The 18,091-nt window shown below is 44.2% G+C and overlaps 2 protein-coding genes across 8 annotated transcripts; one reads left to right on the forward strand and one right to left on the reverse strand.

The window, feature by feature from the left end:
- The first annotated feature begins 178 nt into the window (after positions 1 to 178).
- ZBTB8OS (zinc finger and BTB domain containing 8 opposite strand) lies at positions 179 to 7,226 on the forward strand. 6 transcript variants are annotated; one of them, XM_072885214.1, is made up of 9 exons: positions 179 to 432; positions 567 to 686; positions 1,823 to 2,007; positions 3,444 to 3,468; positions 4,050 to 4,171; positions 4,405 to 4,487; positions 4,890 to 4,942; positions 5,206 to 5,242; positions 5,962 to 7,223. In XM_072885214.1, exons 3-9 carry the CDS (start codon positions 1,920 to 1,922, stop codon positions 6,046 to 6,048), a joined length of 495 nt encoding a protein of 164 aa, XP_072741315.1. In that variant the 5' UTR covers positions 179 to 432; positions 567 to 686; positions 1,823 to 1,919; the 3' UTR covers positions 6,049 to 7,223. The 6 variants fall into 6 exon arrangements, with proteins under 6 accessions (XP_072741315.1, XP_072741313.1, XP_072741314.1 ...); XM_072885212.1 differs by lacking the exon at positions 567 to 686 and having other exon boundaries at positions 179 to 524; XM_072885213.1 differs by lacking the exon at positions 567 to 686.
- Positions 7,227 to 9,234: 2,008 nt separating this feature from the next.
- On the reverse strand, positions 9,235 to 14,128 carry LOC140662176 (zinc finger and BTB domain-containing protein 8A-like). 2 transcript variants are annotated; one of them, XM_072885315.1, is made up of 4 exons: positions 13,801 to 14,128; positions 11,687 to 12,673; positions 10,562 to 10,731; positions 9,235 to 10,301 (listed from the first exon to the last, which is right to left on the reverse strand). In XM_072885315.1, exons 2-4 carry the CDS (start codon positions 12,642 to 12,644, stop codon positions 9,972 to 9,974), a joined length of 1,458 nt encoding a protein of 485 aa, XP_072741416.1. In that variant the 5' UTR covers positions 12,645 to 12,673; positions 13,801 to 14,128; the 3' UTR covers positions 9,235 to 9,971. The 2 variants fall into 2 exon arrangements, with proteins under 2 accessions (XP_072741416.1, XP_072741417.1); XM_072885316.1 differs by lacking the exon at positions 13,801 to 14,128 and adding an exon at positions 12,896 to 13,063.
- Between the last annotated feature and the right edge of the window lie 3,963 nt (positions 14,129 to 18,091).

The following is an 18,091-nucleotide window of genomic DNA, read 5'->3' on the forward strand; positions in this document are numbered from 1 at the left end:
CCGCTCCGGCGCCGCGCACCCCTTCGCGCGCCAACGCCGGCCAATCGCCGCCCGCCGCCGGGCCGCGGCCACCAATCGGCGAGAGGCACGGGGCGGGGACACGGGGCAGGCGAGCGCGCTCGGCGGTCACGTGGGAAGGCAGCCGGGAAGAAGGCGGCGGGGGGGAGGAGGGTGCTGCTGAAGCTCCCCTGGGAGCCGCCATTTTCCGGAGGGGAAGGGGAGGGCGTTGCGCGCCTCTCGCTCCGCTCTTAAAGCGGCAGCGCCCCGCGCTGAGGGGCGGCTCTGCGGCGGCCGCGGCTGGGGGCGGCTCTTGAGCGAGGCCCGCTCTTGAGCGAGGCCCCGGCCTGGGAGCGGGAAGGCCCGTGGCTGCGGCCACGGTTTCCTTCCGTCACCACAGCCGTGGGCAGATCGCGTCGGGACCGGACCGGAGTGGTGCGTGCGTGGGGCCGAGGCCCGGCCCTCACGGCCCTCCCTCCTTACAGGGCTGCCCAGAAGCCTGCGGAGTATCCTCAATTTGCTCTTGGGTTATTAATTGTCTATAATCCTCCCCTTTTTCCCTAACTCAGGGCAGCGGTGAGCTTTACAGGCAGCCCTCCCTTAGTATGTAGCTGGTTCCAGTCGGCCTGCTGTGGGTAACGCGGGGTGATCAGTTGTGGATCTGACTGTCTGCAGTCAAGGCTCAACAGGTTTAAAATCAAAATATGTGTTCATCTGGGTTTATTCCCTGAGAGGAGCACTGGCTTCTCAATTTCTGACTTCTCTTTGCAACATACCTAGATGCCTGAAAATAGAAACTGGGAATCCTGTGTAGTCTTGTTTCTAAGCCTTGGAATATTTAAAAGTAGTTTTGATGATATTACATGCTATCTATAAAATCTATCATTTGCATTATTTGTGGAAGTCTTGGGCTCAGTGGTGGGTAAATCTTATAATGCACAAAAAAAATTAAGAATGAGAATGGTTATTATATCTGGAAATTTGGGGAGGTCTTGTCTGAGGAAAATTAATTAGCCTGAAGTTAATCAGGTTCTCCAATTTGTGTCTCTTAGATTTACAAATGAAAGCTTGCATGAAACAGCAACTACTAAGATCTGATCTGAGAACGAGACTTTGAAATGGGGATTTGATATGGTTCATTGTTGTTTGGGTTTTTTTAATTAAAAAACCCCCACCTTCTGCAAGAAAAGGAACATAGGAAAACCCCCACACTTGTGTGACACTTCAAACCTAGAAGCACGTGCATGCACTTGTATCTGCCATGCACGTGCTTCTAGGTTTGAAGGCTTAGATACAATCCCTAACAGAAAACTAGACATTTTTTCCTAAAGAAAAACATGTAGGGGTTTGGAGGCAATACGTATTTCAGCTTGCCGTGTAATGTACCGGTGGGCTGAGTACCCTCAGCTGTAAAATTCGGTAGAAGGTACCTGAAGCCTGAAAGTTTAATTCACTTTACAGCTGTTTTCATTATTTTTCATTATTACTGTATTTTATTATTTGAGGATGAATGAAATGCTTGGTGTTGTACACAAAAAGGAGGAAGAAACATGGTTCTTCCCAGAAAGGGCCAAAGTCCACGCTTTCTCTAAGGACTGTAATCCCGTGGCTTCACTGGCCACAACTCGTTCTGTTAATGAGGCAAGTGGTGTAGGATTGAACTCTGAACCTCCCCTGTCTCCCAGTAACAGTTTTGATAGCAAACAACTTAAAGGACATGCATTTAGTATCTTGTTTTGAATACCTGAGCCTGTGTACAAGCGTTACCAAACTGTTATCAAGTGAAAAACTGAACTGAAAGGCAATTCTCCCTTTTCTACCACAGCATCACATGGGAAGCCTGGCCGGGTTGAAGCACTCGCGGACGTGGCCATATTTCCTACCACCAGGAAGTGAGTGAGTGTTGCTGAAGCCCAGCAGCTATGGCAGCCGATGAGAGGGACTACAACCTGACGGAGGAGCAGAAGGCTATCAAAGCCAAATACCCGCCGCTCAATAAGAAATATGAATGTGAGTATTTTTAATGCTGTCCTGATGCAGCGTGTGTGTGACAGTGCAGTCGTGAGGGGGAAGGAGGGAAAGGAAGATAGCAGGATATGCTTTTTAGGCACATGTGGGTTCCTTAATATGCTGGTATCATATGTGTTTAGACTGTGGGACACATCTGTAGTTGAATTAATAGAGATGAGATAACTACAGTTTTCTTTATCACAGATAAATGCCTTTGTTGTTATGGGTGCTAAAGAAATCATGATAGAAATAAATTAGTTAAGTCTCACCTTGAAAACTTTCCCCTTTCACACTATTTCTTAGCAAGGCAGTACATTTTTCTACCTCTCTCATATAGGAATTGATATTCAAGAGTGTGTTGGTCTTCTGTGTGGGGTGTTTTCTCCTACATGCACTACTAAAAGATCATTATCTCTCCCCTTCCCCACCCCTGGAATGTCTTCTAAGAACATGTCAAGCAAGTGGCTGGCAGCCCAAGGGCTAGCTTAAGGCGCTCACAGGAGACCATTCAGTGTCTGTTTTCTGTTTCAGCGGCGTCTGTCTGGAGGGATAGCGTCTATTACTCTGTTAGAATATATATTTTTAGGATGCGTTCAGATCTTTATTTAATAGCAGTGCAGAAATACGGTGATGTATTACAATAGTCACGCTGTTTCCATAACCAGAAGAGGTTTTATTCTTCTTTTACATCCACTGGAACTTGTTTGCTTTAGAGACCGTTGTTGAGAACCCATTAATAGTGTGTGAACGATCTAAACAGCGTCAGAACAATCTTTCAGTTAGAGTGATGTTGGTGTGGCATTTATTTTACATCCCAAGTTAGCTCTGTTTCTGCCAACCTGGTATAATTTTGCATTTCTCTCATTCCTCTAAATGAATATAAATGATGTTCATGTAAAACTTGATACATGCTTGGGATGTTAATCTTACCTTATTAGTGAAGATTGCCTTCTATTTTGTATTACATACTTTTTTAAAGTTCTCCTTTTTGCATAATGGGTGTTTTGGGGTGTGGACAGGTATATTTGTTCACTGAGCTGGAAATACTTGCAAATCTCAGCCTCTGCATGAATAATTTTCAGTCCTGCAGACTTCAGCAAAAACTCTTTACTCCTGGTTAAAGTTTCTTTTTATTGCAGTTAACTTGTAGAAGCCTGTTGTGTTACAACAGCCATACCTTGCACACGGTGCTGTACGCATAGGGCACTGACATAATTATATTAAACACTGTTTTTCTGCTTGGCAGAAATAATCCAAGATTCCACCTGTGCTAACTTTTTCTAATACACTGGAAAAAAGATTATCACTGTTTCACATCTGAAAATGAATGCAAAAAGTTCTTGTTATAACAACGATATCTGATTTCCTTTTTTTTAATCCTCATTTTTAAAGTATGTCTGGTGATGTCATGCCTTTTATTTTTCCTTCCCCCTCAGATCTGGATCACACAGCAGATGTGCAGTAAGTATGGGCAGCTGGGATTTCTCTATATGACAAATGGATTATTTCTTACACTGCTATAAATCTGGAACACCTGTTAAAGACTGGTAGCAGATGTACACCTTATGGAACTATGAAATGACACACACTGGGGTTTTTGATGGTCAGTTTTGTTTCTGCTCTTGGGAGAGCATAGAATCACCTTTGGTTTCTTTCCTGATGTAATATTCCTATGGTGCTTCTGATTAAGCCTCTTATTTGGAAATGTATTCTGAAATCTCCTTTTAATCTCTTCCTTTTAAACCAGATTTCTTCTGAGTAATTCACTTTTATAGACATCAATTAGCCATATTAGGAAAGAACTTTCTTGTTGTCTGGTAAAGCATTTATTTTCCATATTCTCCCAAGAAAATCTTCTCACAAACCGCAAGAAGGAAAATCTCTTGTAATCTGCCCAAATGCATAGGTAGAGAAAAGCAAGCATTTTTGATCATTCACTTCCTCTGCATTAATTCTTGTGTTCTAATTTCTCACCTTCATATTACTTTGGGATTTTTATTTTTTTTTGTTACAGTCTGGTAAATTATCCCATGTCTTTTTAGGCTACATGCCTGGGGAGACACTCTGGAAGAAGCATTTGAGCAGTGCGTTATGGCCATGTTTGGCTACATGACTGATACAGAGACCGTGGAGCCTGTGGATACAGTAGAGGTAGAGGCAGAAGGTAAGGCTGCGTTGACTTTTCGTATTGGAACTGTATGAACCCTGAGGGAGAAGAATACCAAAATTTTGAATCTTTAGATGTAGTGTTGTTGCAGTTAATTAAAATCTAATTAAGCATCACTAATCTGAATCTTCTAATCATGCAGAAGCTGTATATCTGATGTACTTTTAAAAACATTTGGGTGTTCTTGCTGAGACAGTCAACTGACTATCTTCTCTGCTTCAACCATGCAGGACATGACATGTTGTCTCTTCTTTTTCACTTCTTGGATGAGTGGCTGTATAAATTCAGTGCGAATGAGTTCTTTATACCCAGAGTAAGTGTTCTGTTTTGTTCTTTTTCCATTTGTAGGTTGAGGCTATTCTCTGATAATACCAGCTCTGAATGTGATGTTACTTTAGGACAAAAAGGGACACAACAGATCACTTAAGCGCAACACATGGAGAATTGAAGATACCAGGGCAGAAAAACTTGAGAAACAAATGGTTAAGCTTTGTTACCACAAACACCAATTATTAGCTGCCATTATACGGTCGGGGCAGCTCTGCTGCCTTCGTGTTCCAAGTAGCAGTGTATCTCTTTGAGGCTGTTCAGATTTTCTGGCTTTAGATTCCATTTAAACAGTGGAACATAACCCCTGTAAATGGGATTTACTGAGAATTTCTGCCTGAAGATAGAAGATGTTACTGACATATTTCTCCTCTCGCTTTCTCTGCAGGAGGTGAAAGTGCTTTACATTGACCGAATGCAATTCAAAATAAGATCAATTGGGTGAGTTCAAACGATCAGTTGAGTAATGAGTATCTTTACTGAAAATGCACGTTGCCTCTAGAGTAACCACTCTGAAATACCACGATGTGCTGGAGTTCACTGATGTTTTCTAAAAAGTGGATTGTGGACTTCTTTTTTTTTTCTTCTTCCTTTGAGGCTTTCAATGAAAATATCACTGTCCTGTGCTCATCAATGAGACTAATTATAACATTTGATAAACATTAACAAAATTCCAACCACCTCTTTTCTTTTTGCCTTTAAAGGTGGGGAGAAGAGTTCTCTTTACCCAAACACCCTCAGGTATGCAGTGGTTCATCTGTACATCTTTTACCTTTTAGGGGTAGGATGGGGAGGTGGGTGTGGTGTCTTTTGAATCAGACCTCTAAGTTCTCAAGAGATCCAAGTATAAACATGTCTGAATGGTATCACAGGCACTGAAGTTAAGATCTCACTTCCTGCTTGTTTTTTGTGAATGCGTTCCTGAAACTGTTGACCTGAGCATCTGATGCTTCCTCAGCACTAGCAAAACTCGACAGTTGGCTTCTTTTTTGTGATGCTGATAACACAGGAAACCAATCTATATTCAGAACGTGTATGTGGGTTTGGTTTTCACGCTATTATCACAGCTTTTTGCTTAGTCAGTTTTTGCTTCTTTTTTTTTTTTTTCCTAAAGAATTGCTAGAAGCAAATCCTTAATCTCGCTGCCAGCTCTTTAGCTGTGTCAGTACTAGCATAGCAAATGTTGATGTTCTGTCAGAGGTAAGAGGAGGAATTTGTAGTATTCAAGAGGCAATAAAATAAGGGAAGAGTTATTTATTCGCTATTTGGCCTGGCCAAGTCTTTGCCATTAGTATGCCAACTTTCTTATTCGTCAGAACAAATATATAGTTACAGCTTTTGGGGGAGAAAAACTATTAAACTGGATAGCATTTGGAGAGCATGATAAGTGTTGTGTGTTATCATGAACTGCTACAAAGGATGTCATTTAGAAAATCCATGCTCGTGTCTTTTCTCTCTAGGGTACAGAGGTCAAAGCCATAACTTACTCGGCAATGCAGATCTGTGAAGAGGAAAAGCCAGAAGTCTTTGTCATCATTGATATTTAAAGCAAGAAAAGTGTGGTCGAGTGGATACTTGTCATTGGCTGGCAAAAGTCCCTTGAAAACTGTAATCCCCATGGAAGTAACTAAGGAATTGGCCAATTCAAGTCATAAGTTGAAAGAAGTTATTGCAGGGAATGTCAGCCTCTGTTTTGACTTGGGGATGGTGAGACAGAGAAATACCCGCATGTCAGGAAAAAAAAGAACTAGTTGGGGTTTGAGGGTGTTGAGAAGAAGAAGGAGTTGTAGGGGTTGAAAGTCTCTCAGGAATGCTAGAAGTCAGCTGTTAAGGCTGATACATGTGTTAGGTGGTGTATGAACTAAATAGATAAATTAGTGGAGCCGCTAGCTAAAATACTTTTTGTAGGGTGGCAGGAGATAATGTTCATCTATGTGATTTCATTTGCAGATTTAAGTGTTCTAATTCTGAGGTGACACCCCTCCTCCATATTATATAAAGGGTCCAAAATACCTGCAGTGGGTCACATTTAATGTAGAAAAATTCTGACTGATCAAAGTACACCTAAGAAAGTATACCAATTAAAAAAACAAACCACCACACCTTCTGGGCTACTTAAAAAAAAAAAGTCATGCCAGCAGGTGGTGCTGAATTGCTGTAAATAAATTTCTACATGAGATTCTAAAGCATGTGGCCACGTACATGGAATCCCAATAGCAATTATTATCACACCAAAAAGCATGCAGTTTGCTGCTGCCGTAGAAGGGGATGCACCAGACTCTCTGTGGGTTCCCTCCCAACTATGTCTTGCGGAAGGGGATTCTCTTCTTTTTAAAAGCAGACCATTTGAATCGGCTTCCATTTCTTCCTTTAGAAAGGGCGATACAGACAGTCCTTTAATGTCAAAGGATTATGGACTTCATGGAATCAAAAATAATCAAAAGTGTGTTTTGTTTTACATCACAGGACAGCAAATGTGTGTTACCTGCCATTGCTATTTAAACGTGAGAGGGACACAGCGAGTAAGGGACAGTCAGTGCTGGCCTGACCTGCTTTTTTTATTCTAAATGCTACAAGTGCCTCACCTCTGGAGGTAGTGTCTCATCTTTATTTTGTTGTAAAGTCATCTTAAATAGATCTGGTTTTATTTCTACGTTGTGAAGACTGAGGGATAAAATCCCTTTTATTTTTTGAGAAAACTTCAATGCTGAAATAAAACTTGGACTGAAAGAATTAATGGATTTGTGTGCGAGTAATTTTGGCCAGTGGATTTTTAACACCAATGAACTACATTTGTGCTTTGTTCTCCGCCAAGGCGAGCAGACTTTTTTTGTAAATAAGAAGGACGATACACCTATTCGATGGTACAAAAATCAGCATCATTTTTCACACACGGGGTTTTCTTCCCTCCTCAGGAGCAGCGCCGGGGCTCCAGCACATGCCCCCTACGGTGACAGGCTGGACCCGGCGGCGCTGCGGAGGAAGAGGGAGGCCTGAGCCCGCCTGCAAGCGCTGCTCGACACGAACGGCTCCAGGCCCGCCCTGCCCGCGGCAAACGGCCTGAACGCCCCGGAAAGCGCGGGCCATGGCGGGCGGGCGCTGCCGCCGCCGCCGCGGCCCCTCGCCCAGGCAGAGCGAGCGCGGCTACCGCCCCTCAGCAGCGGCTTTGACACCTCATTGGCTGGTGGGGTCAGGCGACTGGGCTTAGCCAATCAGGCGTCGAGTTGAGGCGGCTTTGTTCTCCACAGAGCTTGAGGAGGCAGCTGGGGCCGTTGGGGAGGTGGGCGCCTGGGGTGAAGGGCAGCGGCTGGGGCGTCCTTTCCTTTCACCCAGCCCTCTAAAATGGGAGCAGAGATGTTTATGCAGTTAAAATTTAACTTTGTTAAAGTGCTGAAATGCCCTCTGTATACCATCAGTCACAGGCTGTAGTAACACAGTAAACTGCTCTGCTTTTAGAAATGGTGACAGGAATTTGCTAGAAAAACATTTGGAATTAACTAAGTAAGTAATAGTCATCTATATTTTTTCAATATTTCTTAAGTACTTATTATAAAACAGGTCTTAAATTTGCCTTGTTCCATTTCCAGAGCTGTGGGAGTGACAGGTTTCAGTTAGCAGCCTGTTTTCTGGAAGAAGTCCTGTTCTCTTGTGTTACAGGAGCCCCATTGCTGGCTGTAGTCTCTCACTGAGCTGAGGCCCACCAAGACAGTTAACTACCTTGGAAGTGGTTAATTCAAAAACACGCTTAAGCTGCAAACCCTTCTTTTCTTCTTGTTAGTTGAGCAAGCTCAGTAGTGAGTTCTTGTGCATCTCTGTGGGATCAGCTAGGTGCAGTAGTGGCTGTTCTAGGAGCCAGATTCAAAGGAGACGAGACTCACAGGGCACACTAGACTTGTGGAGGCATTTGCCAAACGATACTTACTATTGATGCAAGAAGTTTAGATGAATTTAAGGGTAGAGTGGAGAAGTGCTTGGAAAAGGTGTGCATTGGTGGTTACTAAATGTACGAATCCCAAGGTAAGAAAATCCCCTAAACTGAGAATGGCTGGAGTTTGGGAGAGCATTAGGGAATTATTATACAGGCTTGCCCTGTTCTCACTTTTCCCTAGGTATCTGTTAATGGCAACTATTGGAGACAGGGAGAACCTTGATATGAATCAATATGGCTGTTCTCAAATTCTCCACAGGGAATTTTTGCTTGCTTGGCAGTAACCTCAGGCTACAGATTCTGCTAACAGGAAAGGAAACATAGCATAAAATGAGACATGAGACGAAACAGTGGCTCTTTATCAAGAGTACCTACTGCAAATGCCATTCTCTGCTCTCAGTCAGAATGCTGCTTCTATACATTCTCCCTGAGATTTTTTTTTTATCATTTTAATACTGAGAATTTTCAGTTTCTCTAGCAAGTGGAGGTTCTCCAACCCAAACGACTGGGAAAAAATAAGATTATTAAAAAAGCTGAAGAGACTCCAGAATTACAAAGGTTGCTTAAACTCTAAGGGAAATTCTCTTACAAACAAATGTTTTTATGCTGTCAAACAGCCTTAAACATCCTAAATTTACACAAGCAGGAAAGTCTTTCTAACGTAGCTCCATGATCTAAGTCACAAGTGTCCCACTGAAATTAAAGGGACTCATCCTCTTTATTATCTTAGCATAAGATAGACAGGAGTTTAAGCAAATCTTGCACCAGTCCTGGAAAAAAAATGGAAAAAACCTGACAACTGCACTTCCAGTGATTGCACTTTTATTTCCTTGGAACCATGTTAGTGTATCTTTGTTTAAAATTCATGTACATTCATGTACAAAACCATGGCATATCTGCAAAGGCAAACTCATACTATGCAAGTGCACTACAGATGCTCTGTTCATTATTCTACTCTGTATGGCTGTGTGTATTCTTTAAAACTACTCATGCTTTTCTGAACTATAAGAAGCAGTAAGCTCACTCAGAAAACAAAGCTCTCGTAAATAGGTTCTTCAACACGAAGAATTCCACTTGTTTTCTCTACTCCTTTCTTATGAAGTTTCTGAAGTGTATATACATGTTAATTACAGTGTCAACAAAAACGTGGTTTACATTTCTCAGCTGCTTACTTTAGTAAGACTTTTTCAAAGCAAATGATCAATATTTGTTTTTTAAAAATCTATATAGTATAGAATCTTTGTAGAACTGTAAAATAGTTCACACTTTCGTTATGAACGGGAGCTCTGTGCAAGTCTTTGACGAAGTATAAACCAATTCTTCTAAATAGTTTCCAGATAAATACTTTCTGGATGATATTTAGAAGTAGTTACACTGTTGCATGTCTGTAAGTACAAAACAACTTGTTTGTGGTCCATATTTTGCTTCTCATAATAGAATTTTAGCAATATTTAATTTTAATGAAAGTAATAAACCAGCATTAGTTGGTAGGACACAAGTAATTTAATCTTGAATACAACAGTAACAAATACACAAATATATCTACCTAAGATTTGGTTTCACCTTTTCATCTACCTCATCTGGAATATCATCGTTAACGTGTCGGACAACCAAATTATATGGTTCCTCCTCCATTGTCTCTTGATCTGATTTCTGTTCCTCCTCCAAAGCCCATTTGGAACGTTTGTTTCCCGTGGAGGAGACAGGAGAATGTTCTGCATCTAAATCTTCAGGGATGCTGTCATAATTAGCTTCTGCTAGACACTTATGGCACAGTCTGTAGCGCCTCGTTCCTTGCTGAACAACACATCCTGTTAGGTCAGTTACGTGACGCTTGCATTTTCTACAGATCAGTTTGCCAGCTTGATGTATCTAAAGAGATGAAAAATTTGAAAATATCAGTGTTCATCCAAAAGCAGATTTTTTTTTTTTCCCCATAAAAAGTAAATTCACAGAATCATTCTAAAAAATGAAATTAAAAATATAATTTGCCAATTTAAATAATGAATAATTAAAGTTGATGTGGAGCTAGGAAGCTTTTCTGGTATTAGGTCTGGAAACGACTGAACAGCTGGTACCAATGACATCTTGTGGTTTTTTCCTAGGCTGAATCTCTGACTGAAGTGGCGTACCGTTTGGAAGTGGTTACGTAAATGCTCTAGCCGGGTGAACCGCTTCCCACACGCTTCGCACGGGTACGGTCGCTCCCCTGTGTGACACCGAAGATGTCGCTTCAGGTCTGCGCGTCGTTTCACCGTGTGTGTACAGAAGGGGCATTTGAATCGCATCCGAGGTAGGTCATCTGTTACGGAGAAATACGGGTAAAATGTGAAATATTGGTAGTCTTTCTTTACGTAGTAGTTTGATTATTTTTCAGCTTAAATAAGCAGCAGTTCATTTTTCCTCTGGTCTGTCACTAAATAGGAAAAATCCCAAAATACAACCCCCCCCCCCAATCAGTATTTCTTATTGAATGTGTTAAAGGGGTATTTGATAGTGTATTCTTTCTTACTCAGGGTATTTTTTAGACATACAGGTGATCATAAATACATAGCTATAATATATAGTCATCATATCTGCCTCTTCCATCAGCTAATAGTTCATAGCTTTGACATTTATAATCTCTATGTAATACACCAGGATGCCCAAAGTCTTAAAAATATGCAATTATAATAAAATACAGGTACATTAGTTTCCAGAGCAGCACATAAGCATACACCTGTCGACTTTATTCCACCATCTCAGGCACATGCTGTCAGTCCATCGAGAGCTTAGATGCTTTACGTAGTGTGGCCAAACACTCGGGAAGTGTGGGCTGGTTTGGACCTTAAGGGAATGCAGCGTCCCGCCAGCGACAGGTCCTTCTCTTGTGAAGGACTGAGGTGGGATTTAGGTTGAATGCCTCTATTATTGCCAGGTATTGGGGACATTACAAGAGAAATTAAGTCCTTCAGGTCCCCAAGTCAGTTACAGCTCTTGAGGCTTCATTAAACTCCACTTGGGTCTAAATGATCTGGCAGGTATTGTTTTACCTTTACAGAATACCCGAGTCAAGCTCTCTGGTTCTAATTCTCATGCCCTGTTCTGGCTTCACAGTCTCTCATTCTGTTAGGCACTATAATCGAGCAGATCAAGAAAATAATCTGCCACTCTAGGCATCATTTTGGTTTTCATGCAGCCGTACAAATTCTCTCCAAAAGATCATCTGAATTCTTCCAAATACAGACAAACTTTGCAAAACCACATGTATTTTTTACCTTCGTTCCAACTACTCATTACACCTAAAATTGTGGGCATTGAGGTGTACAGTTCCTCTGCTTTTAATTCCATGAACTCAGGAGTTCTTGAAAGTTCTTGTTCTAGCTGAGCAACAGACCACCTCTTCGGTATCACTTCTGATTGGTGATTATATCCATAATCATCATGCTCGACATCATTCTCAGCATCAAATTCAGCCTCCTCTCTAACCCGAGAGATGTGGCTGGAACCTGACGCGCCGCAGCCTCCGCTGGCCCGCTCAGATTTGTTCGATTTACACTGCGCAAAGTCGCGGGTCTGCGACAGTCCGAGGTGCTTTCGCCGCTTTCTCGTTGAGCCCTGTTTCCTGCCTCTTTTCGATAGCTGTGTTTCTGCCCGCTGAAGAATCACCTGTGAGGACAGATAGCCGCTGTAACCACTCCAGGAATTTTCATTCACCGTACTGGTCTTTTCGTCCGGGACTGAATAGGAACGCCTGGGGTTGCTCTTTGCTTTCCTTCTTGACCGATAAAGAGAGGGGTGGGCAGGTTCACTGTTTGTACTTTTGGCCGAAAGGCTGAGGTAATGATCCTTTTCCTTTTCATTAATATCCAGTGAGGACTTAATGAACGTCTTACAGACATTAAGAATATCTGTCATCTGCAGATAGCTAGCAGCTGACATGACTTCGATCACATTTTGACCAGTTAAAGACAACACGCCCGAATACACAAAGTCCAGGATAACCATAAACGTCTCTGGAGAGAAGACCTCAAAAGTAGCTGTTGTCGGCTGACTCGTCTCCTTCGAGCTCTGTGAAAGGAGCATTTTGAAATAGCCGCTGCTGGCAAACAGCACATTGCGATGTGCTTTAAAGACCTTTCCCTCAACCAGGATACTGCAGTCACAGAACAAGTCTTGCTTCCGTTGCTCGTTCAGCTGCTCCAGGAGGTGAAACTGGTGGGAAGAAATCTCCATTCCAGTCAGGAGTAACAGGGAGTCTTGCTCTAAAGTAAAAAGCAAGTGTAATCATGACAATCTAAACCACTGTTGCTGAATCCTATTCTAAACCATGAACATCGTGCACGTTACCACATTTCCGATGTATCTCCAAACTCCCTGCAGCCCCTACCCCCATAACAACACGAGAGAAGAAACTTAACAACTCTAAAAGAAGTGAAAGGATGCCTCAGCAGGATTACTGCATATCCTAAAAGAGTTAAGATTACATCGACGAAGACGTGAGCGGTTCACAGACTGAGAAGAAGCCCTGAGCCCTTCCGTTGTGGGGAGCACCACGGCTGAGCAGAGCCCGTGCCTTAACTCGCTCGCTCTGGGCGCAGCCCCTGCCAAAGCTTAGCGGGGCCGCACATGACGGCGGCGGCAGAGCCCCGCCGGCCGCAGCCCGCCCGGCCCGGCCTCCCCCGGCATTGGCGGAGGCCGCCGTCACTCACCCGCACGCCCGTCCGAATTGGTCGCTCGACCGTGGGGAGCCCGGGACGCCCGACGGCGCCGGACCCGCCCGCCAAAGCGCGGCGGCGCCTCCTGCCTTTGCGGGCGGCCGCCCCCGCTCCCGCCGCGGGGACCGCAGCGCCCGCGCCCGCCTGCGCTCCGCCCGGCTGCGCGCTCCCCTCCGCCGCGCCGGGCCGGGCCGCGCCGGGCGTGCAGCCCGGAGCCGCCCGCGGTAGCGGAGCGCCGGCTGCCGCTCCGCCGGCTCCGCGGCGGCTCCCCGCCACGCTGCCGCCGCCCGGTGCCGGGCGCCCGGCGTGGCCCGAGCCGCTCCCGCCCCGGCTGCCCGCCGCCTCCCCGCGCTGGCAGCGCCCCAGCCGCCCCCTTGCGCGGCCCCTCTCGCCGCGCACCCGCCGCCCGCTCCTACTCCCGCGCAGCCCTTTGTTGCCGCGCCTGGCTCCTTACAGCCGCGCCCGGGGCTGCAAATGGCGCCCGCGTAGGACGCTGTGCAGCCCGAGGAACGATCGGCTCCGAGGGGCAGCTGCCAGCGGGCCGTCGCACACGGACGCCGGCGCCCTCGGAGGCTGCGGAGCCCGGGGACGTCCCTCGCAGCAGCCCGCTCCTAGCCGCCTCCAGCCCCGACGCCCGGTCCGACCTAGCGGTGTAGAGCACAACCGCCACTTACCGGCTGGGTCCTGCGGGCGGCTGCCGCTGAGCCGAGAGGAGCGGGCGGTGGATGCGGGGTCCCCGGCCCCGCGTCGGGGCTCACGGTGGCTGAAGGCGACGCGCTGGTCCCGCAGCCCCGAGCCCTGGAAGCCCGAACGTGAGAGAAACAAAAGGTATTTGCTGACGTGGGCGTTGGACAGAGACGCCCGAGGGCTGGGGACACAATTAAAGGGGCAACGCACCGATTGCAGGCGCAGCCCAGCGGCTTCCTCTGCCTGATCGCTTCTTCCCACACCCACATGCTGCCCGGGACGCCCACTACCTTACCGCAGACAATGCATTGCTATTGTTAAAGGCCGGTCTAGGTATCTTTGTATTTGGAATGGGAAATATCTGTTGTTCTGTGGTGTAGGATATATGACGTTACTCAATATAGCAGCGTTTTTATAACAGGAAAGTTTTGTATTCAAACAACGGAGATATAATCCTAAACCAAAGTACTGCAAGTGGGAGTGCAATACTACAGATTGTCCTTTTTTCCCTTCTTTGTGGAAAAAAAATCAAATCAGGATGCCTGTTAGAAGACCAGACACTTTCAATCTTGTGCCTGTTAGAAGATGAGACACTTTCAATCTTGTTCCTCGAGATCATTGAATGATTTTGAGAAGGAACCTCTGCAGGTCATTTGGTACAGTCACCTCCTCAAAGCAGGCTCAGTTAGAACATGGTAAAAGAACAGTTCCCATTTTCACAGTAAAGAGTGTCAGGTTGGAGTGTGGCAGAGAACTTCATTAGCGTTTAATTTAGTATAACAGCTAAGCCAAGAGACAGAAATCCTTTTCCTTCCACTCCTCCCAGTTTTTCCTTACAAAATTTTTTGTTCTGTGTTGCTACTATGTGTGAAATTCTTGATGCTCCAAATAAGATGCCTCTCTCCATTTCAAGAGTTAACTATGATGAAAGGTTACGCTAACTGCAGTATGGGAGGTTTTTTAAGTTAAATAGTATAGAAGTCTTAACTAAATGGTATTATAAGCTTTTCTTAGTAGCTTATCAAATTATACCCATCACTCAACAGACATACAGACTGTTGGTACAAGTTTATACCTAACAGAGAAAGTACACTGAAAGTCTGGAGGCAAGGACTGGATGATTATAAGATCCTTTTCTTGAAAACTCAACCTTTTGGCCAGAATTAGAGACATTTTCTTCTATTTCATTCTCGTACATGTTGCCTTCCAACTAATAATAATCTTCTAATTTACTTCAGACTTTCCTGAGCTGTTCTAGAAAAATCAAGAAGCAAGTGTTGGAATGCCTGTACTAGAATATTGAACTACTCTTACAATTCTGCTGTACTTATTAATGTAGAAACAATAAAAGGAATACAGAACTAACTATCTGGACTCTTTTTGGATTATAATTTACATTTCTCTACCCTGCAAATGGTTAGAAGTCCCCAGTGCCAGCTTGACCAGATCACATACATACTGGCCTCAGCAGTCCACTGAAGTAGTTCCATATGAATTTGTAAACTCGTTAAATAAACCCTCAAGGCATGTGCTTATTCCAGTCTGACTGCTGCTATCTTTAGCCTCAAGGCTTCGATTAAAATATAATTTTAAAAAGCCTTTTTTTAGGATGAATTCAACTAAACAAGTTTATTTAGCTGTAATCCTCAACGCAAATCTCGACTCTGCTAGCCCTCAGCAGTTAAGGTTTTAGATAGACATTCAACCATATAGCATTGTTGTTATGCTGACAGATGCTAATGATTGTCAGAGGGGGATCCTGGGATCTGGGCACAGTCAATTGACTCAGCTGCAGCCAGATGGTAGGTCAGGCATTTTTCAGCTAAATCAAGGTCCATTTAAATAAAAAATGGGGCTGAAGATAGTGCTATTAGCCCCTGTGTAGGCTTATCTGAAGTTCAAAGCCAAGTATTTCTGCAGACTAAGACCAAAATATAAGAAAGGTAGACATTGGCATGGCTAGGTAATGGGATAACCTCTGACAGCGACCAGATGCTTCAGGGAAGAAATGTAATATATTCCATAATTTTATATCCGACAGATTTTTTTTTTCTAAGTTATCATTGAAAAATTGAGAGGGATGCCAAAATCCTGGAGGATGGAGTATTTCTTCTGAAGAGCCAGGAGTAAAGGCAGAATGATACATGTAGCAGTCAGTATCAGTCCTCCGCTAGAGATCTGTGGGCTTACAGATATTTTCAAAGCTCACACTAAATCAGTATTTTTGCTTTTTTTTTTTCATCTCAGTTCTTTAGAACTGGAATAGAATGTATACCAAAAGGTTGAAAAGGGAGATTCATTCTGAGGTTGTTTTGTTTAAATTAAATTAATTAAAAAAAACCCCAAAAAAAACAGTTGAACCTTTAAGATAAGGACAAGTCTCATTTTTTGGGGTAGTAAATACAGAAGTTTAGATAATTTAATGGAAAACAAAAAATGGGATATGATGTGAAGGAGAAAAACTAATCAAGTATCACACAAGTCATAGGTTTATGTGGCAGGTAGAATTCTGTAAGAAACACCTGAAAAGGGGGAAAGAGAAATGTTTTTTAATTCAGTGTTTCAGCCTTTGAAAGGATGGCAAGATAGTTGTCAGAAAACAAGGATAGTTAAAGGTGAGACACTAAACAGAGGATGACAAATCTATGTCTTCACTCTCGATTGTGGTTTTGTGAACACAACGATAAACACAAGCCAAGCAAAAAGTGGCAGGATTTCAGTGACAAAGGACAGAGAGAGAGAGAAGGACAAAGACACTGGGATTGCACAGAAAGTAGAGGTATAGAAGAGGAATGTCTCTTGAAGTGGCCATCCCTCCAATGTTAGTCAGATGAAACAGGGAATGGAAAAGCAAATGACAAGACAATGATGTATTGAAAACCAGTGAATAATCAAAACATGCATTAAGAAGTAGTACTTAAGAGCATTCAAAGCAACATGAAGAAGATGGAAGAAGTACAAGGGAAAAAAATTTTTAAAAAACAATTTGCGAGGAATCATAGCACTGTGGGTCATAGGGGAGCTGTGAATGTCTCTAGTCCCACCTCCCACAGGAAGAAGGCCGGCACCAAGATCAGATCAAGATCAGATCAGCCATGGCTTTGTCTAGCCAAGTCTTGAACAGTTTTAAAGCCAACCATCTCTGAGGCTGCTTTCTGAACAGCCCGTTCCAATGCTGCACCACAATTTAAACCTCTCAGACTGTGATCGGGATGTACAGAGACAGGACAGAAACAATCTGAATGGATCAATGTTAGCAGAATTCAGTACAGTTCTATACAGCTGTCTCTAGCGTTTAAAGGTAAAATCAGGTGTCCTACTTTTGACTTGGCAAAGTTCGAAAAGCAACACATTCAAATCAGTTATTGTCAGGTAAATTAAATTCTGTGGGAACGACCCTATATGGTCTTTGCTTTCATAGAATCACAGAATGGTTTGGGTTAGAAGGAACCTTAAAGATTATCTAGTTCCAACCCCAGCCATGGGCAGGGACAGCTTCCACTAGACTGGGTTGCTCAAAGCCCCATCCAGCCTGGCCTTGAACACTTCCAGGGATGGGGCATCCAGTTTCTTTGGGCAACCTGTTCCAGTGCTTCACCACCCTTACAGTGAAGAATTTATTCCTTATATCTAATCTAAATCTACCCTCTTTCAGTTTAAAGCCACGACCCCTTGTCCTGTCACTACATGCCCTTGTAAAAAGTCCCTCTCCAGCTTTCTTGTGGGCCCCCTTCAGGTATGGGAAGGCTGCTACAAGGTCTCCCCAGAGCCTTCTCTTCTCCAGGCTGAACAACCCCAACCCCAACTCAGCCCCAGGCTGAGGCCTGTCTTCATAGGAGAGGTGCTCCAGCCCTCTGGTCATCTTCATGGCCCTCCTCTGGACTTGCTCCAACAGGTCCATGTCCTTCTTATGTTGGGGGCCCCACAAGTGGATGCAGTACTCCAGGTGGGGTCTCACAAGAGTGGAGTCAAGGGACAGAATCACCTCCCTCGACCTGCTGGTCATGCTTCTTTTGATGCAGCCCAGGAGACGGTTGGCTTTCTGGGCTGCAAGCGCACATTGCTGGGTCATGTTGAGCTTCTCATCAACCAACACCCTCAAATCCTTCTCGGCAGGGCTGCTCTCAATACATTCTCTGCCCAGCCTGTATTTGTGCTTGGGATTGCCCTGACCCAAGTGCAGGACTTTGCACTTGGCCTTGTTGAACTCCATGAGGTTCGCACGGGCCCACCTCTCAAGCCTGTCCAGGTCCCTCTGGATGGCATCCCTTCCCTCCA

This window comes from Ciconia boyciana, chromosome 21 (genome assembly GCF_034638445.1).
Source record: "Ciconia boyciana chromosome 21, ASM3463844v1, whole genome shotgun sequence".
NCBI lineage: Eukaryota > Metazoa > Chordata > Aves > Ciconiiformes > Ciconiidae > Ciconia > Ciconia boyciana.

What these genes read in the sequence shown, in the direction of transcription:
- ZBTB8OS (XM_072885212.1), top strand. Translation starts at nt 1,920, where the DNA reads ATGGCAGCCGATGAGAGGGACTACAACCTGACGGAGGAGCAGAAGGCT. An exon ending in ATGAGTTCTTTATACCCAGA is followed by an intron (nt 4,488 to 4,889) that starts GTAAGTGTTCTG and finishes CTTTCTCTGCAG; the next exon opens with GAGGTGAAAGTGCTTTACAT. An exon ending in TTCAAAATAAGATCAATTGG is followed by an intron (nt 4,943 to 5,205) that starts GTGAGTTCAAAC and finishes TTGCCTTTAAAG; the next exon opens with GTGGGGAGAAGAGTTCTCTT.
- LOC140662176 (XM_072885315.1), bottom strand. Translation starts at nt 12,644, where the DNA reads ATGGAGATTTCTTCCCACCAGTTTCACCTCCTGGAGCAGCTGAACGAG. An exon ending in AATGAGTAGTTGGAACGAAG is followed by an intron (nt 10,732 to 11,686) that starts GTAAAAAATACA and finishes TCTCCGTAACAG; the next exon opens with ATGACCTACCTCGGATGCGA. An exon ending in TACGTAACCACTTCCAAACG is followed by an intron (nt 10,302 to 10,561) that starts GTACGCCACTTC and finishes TCATCTCTTTAG; the next exon opens with ATACATCAAGCTGGCAAACT.